Source organism: Gavialis gangeticus, unplaced genomic scaffold (assembly GCF_001723915.1).
Source record: "Gavialis gangeticus isolate Ggan-Ray unplaced genomic scaffold, GavGan_comp1, whole genome shotgun sequence".
NCBI lineage: Eukaryota > Metazoa > Chordata > Crocodylia > Gavialidae > Gavialis > Gavialis gangeticus.
Genome location: NW_017729000.1, coordinates 24733312 through 24740762, shown reverse-complemented (window position 1 = coordinate 24740762; position 7451 = coordinate 24733312). Strand labels below are relative to the sequence as shown.

Below are 7451 nucleotides of genomic sequence, written 5' to 3'. Positions count from 1 at the left end.
AAATCTGGGATTTTCCCCCATGTAGACAAACCCCAAATTCTGTGGAAGGAGGAAGCAGGCTTAGTTTTTTTTAAATGCTCTGGAGGACTAATATTTTCTCTCTGATGTTCAGGCTAGATCTCTTGTTTCTTGTTGCAAGGGGAAGTCTAACACTGCCATGGAAGTTAACCTGGAGTTTCATTTAAATCATAATTGGAGGGAGCGTGTTCATGGAAACTATTGCCTGGCAACAGGGTCTGGTCAATTGTGAGTTCTTATCTAAACCGCCACAAGTCAAAGCCTTTAGAAGAGATAAATTTCAGTTGTATCTCCCTCTCACAGACCTACAGAGGATGGGATCTCTGTGAAGATCACGGATGTCTTGTATGTTTTAAATTTTCTGAAAAAAGAGCCTTTTTAGCGTACATTAATATAGAGCTTATTTTCAAATCCCCACTTTTCTTTCTCATGCTATATGGTATTTCTTTCTAATCTAACGTGTCGTGCTCTCTTGCACCAGTATTTTATACGCTAGGCAATCAAATATATTTTACTGAATTATTCGACATAAAAAGCTCTTATGTGAAGATGCTCATCAAGGTATCCCTTCTCGTTATATCCAACATCCTCATCACATCACACCTTACCTAAACGTCTGTAAGATGCCCCAGAAGATAGGAAGATTTTGAGTTAACATATATGGTGTTGCCAACTCCTGTGATTTTTATCCTAGTGTTTGGTGTTTCTCTACAAAGCCCCAACTTTGAGACTGAAGTGAATAAATGACAGTCTGTTCTTTTTCCATTTCTTAACTTCTGTGATTCAGTCTGCACAGGGCATACAAAATTGATTAGGGGACAATCCCATACTGGAAATGATAACAGATATGGAAAAGATTTCATAGACATTAGGGCTGGAAGGGACCTCAGAAGATCATCGAGTCCAGCCCCAGATCTAATCCAATTTTTATGCTTTTCCTCGAATATACTAGAACACGTGATGACTAAACATAAGCACGTCAGACTGCAATAAGCCTGCCTCTTTACTTCCCTTCTGCAGTCCTCCTCTGCAGTATGGTGCTCTGAAAAACTTTTAATAAAGATCAGTCTAGATTATCCAAAGGAATTCAACCTGCAAAGTTGATCTATTGTAACAAAAAAACATACAGGCCAGTGTGTAAATGAGAGAACCATTCCTCCAGTCCTTATCTAGCTGCATTACACTGCCAGACACCAGTTAGCAAGGCAACTTTGAGTGAGAGGTGCTTACAACTTAAAACCATTTCACTCTGAACAATTCCCATATCTCCCACCCCTGGGAGTCAAAGCCATTGCAAGTGATGTCATATCAGAGTCCAAGCCAGACAGGGTTTTGATCCTAGCTGCTCCTTCTTTGGCCCTAATTACATGGAAGGATGAGAGGGACACACAAGAATCATGAATACAATAGGTTTTGTAGGTGAGTCATGAACATGTTACAGATGCCTACATTCAGCACTACTTAGCTAATCACCCTAGCCAGCAGGGTAAATTGAAGCAGCAGAGCACTCTGTGAACTCAACTGTATATGAACAGCAACTCCGCTCTTGGAGTACTTTTACCTGCCTGAGTATATATGCATTACATTCACACCTACGTGTTTTCCTGATCCTGCCCTGATTGTTGCCTTCCCAGCACTATGAGTCAGAAGCACAACTCCCATTTTGCATATGTGCCCCAAGTGCAAAGTCCACAGCCTGGTGCACACTGTGGAAGAGAAGGTGCCTTGTCCCCTTCTTAAAGTACTCTCCCCGTTGCAAAGAACTCCTCACAGAGGGGTTGCACTGAGCCAACAGCACCTGGATGCCAATCTCCTCATAATCTCTGCAGACCTCTTTGAGTGTGCGAATCCCTGCTGTGTCCAAGAACTGCACTGCACAGCAGTCAATCACTATGGTGTGGAAGTCCAAGGGTTCAGAGACAAGCTGCACTGAGATGTCATCTTGTTTGCCCTCAGAATTCATCATCTTCTCTTTTAGCATTTGCTTTTCTGCCTTTTTCTTTGCTGCCTTCACCCAGGCTGGGTTGACTCCAGTCCTCTTGTACAATGTAGATTTAAAGCATTCCTTGTTGATGTAATAAAGAGGTGCCTCGAAACGGAAAATCCTGATGCCCAGTTTAGTCTGCAAGTTCTTGTAAGAAGATAGGGGTTCATATGCCTCAGACTCAGCTACCCAGCCAAGCAATGCTGCTTCTGGCCTTTGAGTTCGAAAAATAACACACAGCATAGAGAAGCAGACACCAACCAACAAGCCAATCTCAGTACTTACCAGTGCGGAGGCTACCATAGTAACAAACCAAATCAGCGTGTCCACCTTGCTCAAACACCACATTTTGGGCAGGTCCCTGAACTTCCGCAGGGCTCCTCTAAGGTTTACTATAGTTATGACTGCTAAGACACATTTCTGAAGGGAATAGAACAGAGGGGCAATCACAAGCAGGACTAACAAGATGATCAGTGCAGTCACCACACTGGAGATCTGAGTTCTGCAGCCTGTTGACTCTTTGACAAGTGTCTTGGCAAGAGCTGCACTAGTTGTAAAGCAGTGGAAGAAAGAAGGAATAATATTGCAGAAGCCAATAGCATACATTTCTTGGTTGGCCTTAACTGTATAACCATGTTTCTTGGCAAACATCTCTGAGAGGGACACAGTGATGGCAAAGCCAATAACAGCAATAGCAACAGCATCCAGAGCCACACTGGGAATCAAGTCCCAATCAGGTGGACGGGGTGGCAGAAATCCAGTTGGAATGTGTCCAGCAATGCTGGAACCATAATTCTCTTTCAGTTTCCCAAAGTGAGATGCCAGTGTAGCTGCCACAATCACCACCAGTTCAACGGGTATTGGAGCCTTGAGTTTGGATTTGAAGTATTCATTCATCTCTTTGGTTGGGACAAGAATGAGAAGGCACAAGACACTGGTAATAAGGTCACAGATGTTGGTCTTGTATATATTTTTGAAGATATTTATCCAGGTGGTTATGAGGGAGCCAATGCCATTGCTTCGTGGAATGTCTATACCTAGGAGATACTTGGCTTGGGAGGTCAGGATTGTGAAGGAGGCACCTGTGACAAACCCGCTGAGCAAAGAATCGGAGAGGTACACTGAGACAAAGCCCACCTGAAAGAAGCCCATTGCAACCTGAAAGAAATCAACCAGACATGAGAGATTACATCATGAATCTTAGCATGATGGAAATTAGCAACACAGTTAAATGATGTCACAACCGTATGGCACTTGTACACAGCTGGCTCAAATCTAGTGGTTCCTGATGACATACATATCTATCTTGTCAGGTAGCTGAGGCAACACAGCATGCACACAAAACCAACACACAGATTTGGAAACCAGCATAAACATCTGAGCGCTGCACAATTTTATTGAGAGGAAGGACAGTCTTGTGGCCTTGGCACTAGACTGGAGCTCAAGGCATGAGGGTTCAATTGCTGACTCGGCAATAGGTTCCCCAGGAAATCCCAGGACAACTCAGTTGATTCCTGTTTCCTGATTCATGGGTCCTCATCTGTAAAATGGGGGTAGCAGTGCCTTCTCTGTCTGTCTTGTCTACTTAGATTACAAGCAGTTTCAGGACCAGCCCTGTTTTTTACCGTGTGTCTATACAGTCCCTTGCACAAAGGGAACCTTATCTCTATTTTGAATTCAAAAAGCAATGTTGATATGAATAACATTTTTAGCAACTAAGAGTCTATTGGCTAGCAGGCAGTAAAAGATGCCAAGCAAAGCATGGCTAATTACCATTCTATATATAACATCTACATCAGATAAAATAATTTGGTCTATGTAATGCAACTGAATAGACAGATATTTGGCCAAAAATCTACCTGCAGTTCACAAGTCCATAACTCTTACCACCTCAGAAATGCAACCCCAATGTCATATCAAGGGGTTCATATTATGATACAAATAAAACTAGTTGATCTTATCCAGTGATACAAGATGCAACCTCAGGTTTTGTATTTAAAAAAGGATTTTCTAGAATACTATGGAAATTCTTCCTTTTTTCCCTCCAATGCAGTGTGCTCAGATTTAAAAGCTTTACTGAGAAAAATGTTAAAAGTATAGTTATTACATGGCTGGTAGAGTAGTGGTAACTACAATAATGAAAGAGCTTTTCTTTTGCGTGAATATTTTTTTCTACTATATTATAAAACCTGAACACAGCATCCCTACACCCCTGTGAAATTTAAATTCAACAATTCAACATAACACAAGATAATCACAGCATAAAAAAATTAGATTTTAGATATTTTTAAAAAACTATTTCAATTTTACTAATTAGGAATGCATAGGCTTTTTTTTTATCTTTTTCATGTTCCTTTAATACAGTGTTAAAGTTCTGGCTTTGCAAGGACATGTAGTCAAGTTTTAACCAGGAAACAAGAAGTTTATTTTAAATTTTCTACTATTTTTTATGAAAATAAAGTCAGCTGATTATGAATAAATAAATGAAAGGTGGTTTAAGCTGATACTGCAAATGCTGCCCAGTGGAGACTTAGCACTAAGATACAAATGAATGAAAAAAAAAAAGTTTCAGGCCAGGCTGTGACAGGTGTTGAGCACCTGTTGATATCTAAACAATGGGAATTATAAAGGTCTTGATTTTGAACATTGCTGAGGGAAATATTGGTGCAGAGCAACATATGGACATTGCTGCTATAAAAATTCTCCCAGTCTTCCAAGCTTTTCTCAGAAGACTTCAATAAACAGTTAAACTTTGGCTAAAAGAAGAAAGATTGCTTACCCTATGGTAAGAAGTGGAGTTACTGCAACTGTGTTGGCCATTTACACACCCCACTGAGGCATGGAAGGTGTATGTTGCTCTACCTGGTCTTGGTATGAAGTTGGAGAGGGGAAGTGCGGATGTGCTATGTGGAGACTGCTGGCTATAGGTCTCCAAGGTCAAGAATATGAGACACGTGTAAGTCCACAGCAGGATGTGCATATGGACAATCACTTGAAGGACAATTAGAAATATTTCCATAAAAAACATTTTTGCTCTGTCACTTCTTACCTGATAAACTCCAGCTATGAAGGTCAGAGTGGATCCTACCGCAATTGCATAGCAACTTTTATCACATAACAGCTGTTGTGATGTCTGGTTCATGGGCAAAGCTGTGCTGTTTATACCAATTACCAAGTCTCTATGAAGGCTACTGTGAATATCTGATTCAAGGTCATATCCAGCTCTCTGCACCTCACGGTCTACCACCTGTCCCACCATCAGGCATAGCACACCAAAAATGCCAACTGAGATGTGACGGGAAGTTCCAAACAGGAAATAAATAATGCTGGCAAAAAATGATGTGTAAAGCCCATAAATAGGCTCCTGGCCAGCCAATAGGGAATAGGCAATGGACTGCGGCACCAGCAAGATGCCCACAATCAGCCCAGACATTACATCCCCCAGGATGTATTCTTTTAGCTTGTATTTGGGGAGCCACTGCAAGACAGGGAAGAAACTGAAAATTAGGTCTTTTGCTTTGGCTGGAGTACAGCTGCAAGTTTTCTTTGCTTTCTTGACTACGAGTGCCTTCACATCAATTTTCTTCTCTCGAGGTTCTAGGAACATCCCTGGGTGAAACTTGAGTTTGTTGTCATCTCCTTCTGCTGATTCAGATGTTGAAAGGATGTGGCTGAGTTCTACTACTGTTGCCATCTTGAAGTCTACCTACAACAGAAACACGGTTTTTAAACTATTGTTCAGATTAATAATACTGATTTAATTATTTCAGGCAGTTTAAAATTGGAGCCATTTCAGTCCCCCTGAACAGCAAGGATTTGCAGCAGTGCTGGCTAAGCCAAGCATAGTGCAAGTGTGCTCTGCAAATTTTCCATACAAACCTGTTTTGAGATGCATCACTCTGAGTGTACAATGCCACCTGTTTTTCCAGTCCTTGGCCCAGCTGAAATAGGAACCCTGATGCTGCCCCACTATATTTTGTTTTTGAGATGTGCACAAACTGGAACCAAAGGAGTCTGAAAATACAATGTCACCTCTAGTCAATGCAAACATTTGACGCCAGCTCTTTCGAATGAAAAGCAGCTCTCTGTTTTGTATCTCTTTGTTACCTCTTTGTGCTTTCTCATCTCTTCCCAGGACAAGAGTCTTTTATTAGTAAATTTTTAAACATAATCTGTTTCCTTTCACTGTTATTAAGATAGTTTAGATACAATTTTCTACAAAGGGAGTGAGTTTCTCCACACATATACAGGATCATAGGAAAGTAGGGCTGGAAGGGACCTCAAAAAGTTATCTAGTCCAGCCCCTTCTCAAAACAGGACCATCCCTGACTAAACAATCCCAGCCAAGTATCTGTCTAACCTGCTTTTGAAAGTTTCCAAGGACGGAGATTCCACAGCTTCTCCCGGTAGTCTGTTCCACTGCTTGACCACCCTCACAGTCAGAAAGTTCCTACTAATTTCTAGCCTAAATATCTCCTGCTGCAGCTTTAGGCCATTGCTCCTGTTCCTTATGGCCACAGAGAAAAGTCCTTCTCCAACCTCTCCATAATCTCCCTTCGGGTATTTGAAGACTGTTATCAAACCCCCTGTCAGTCTCCTCTTCTCTAGACTAAATAACCCAGCTCATTCAGCCTGTTCCTTATGGCCACAGAGAAAAGTCCTTCTCCAACCTCTCTATAATCTCATAAGACTCCTTTTCCATCACAGTTAAGAACCTACTGCAAATAGAGAATAAACTATGATACCTAGAACACTGTACCAGCCCCTGCTGTAAGAGCCTTTCTGAATTCAGTGACCGTTTCTCATCTATTACCCAAAAACACAAACACAAACACTAGATTTTCCTTACTGAACAACTGCTACAATTCTACTTATTAAGTTGATTTGCAAGGGCTACATTTCTGGTGTAACATCTGATTTATGTTTTCTTTCCAGTGCAATTATGGTCCCAGCCAGTTACACTTAAGTTTTACTTGTTACCCAAGAAGCTCTAATCTTTTTATTTCTTCTTATATGGTTTTATTTTGCCCAGTGACATAACACAGAGACAATAAACACCTTTCACATTTTTTTGTTTGTTTTTTGAGAATCAGGTCGGATTATCAGGTTGGATTTCAGTAATTTATACCTGACCAGAAAAACATAAACAAGTCCAGACATCTTATGTTACAGTTCACCCCAGGGGTGGTCAAGGGATATGGTCCACCAAGGGATTTTGTCAGGCCTGTGGCAGGTCCCTCGGTCCTGCCCAGCCCAGGCACAGGGGGCAGTGTGAGTTGTGGCAGCTGTGGCCAGGGCGAGCAGCAGGGCTTGGGCAGCACAGTGGCTGGACTCTGCTTCCTGGCAGTCCCAGCAGTCTGCCCCACACACCCTGCTGGGGGGGGGACCTGTGCAGACAGGGCGCTCAGCTGGGAAGTTGGGATGGGGTCGCAGGCCAGTGGAGAGTAAG

At 42.0% G+C, this 7451-nt stretch overlaps 1 protein-coding gene across 1 annotated transcript; it reads right to left on the bottom strand.

Annotated features, from left to right (window-relative positions):
• Positions 1-935: 935 nt before the first annotated feature.
• On the bottom strand, positions 936-5704 carry LOC109290075 (sulfate transporter-like). The gene is made up of 2 exons (XM_019506453.1): positions 5052-5704; positions 936-3160 (listed from the first exon to the last, which is right to left on the bottom strand). The coding sequence occupies exons 1-2, from the start codon at positions 5694-5696 to the stop codon at positions 1655-1657; spliced, it is 2151 nt and encodes a 716-aa protein (XP_019361998.1). The 5' UTR covers positions 5697-5704; the 3' UTR covers positions 936-1654.
• Positions 5705-7451: the final 1747 nt, after the last annotated feature.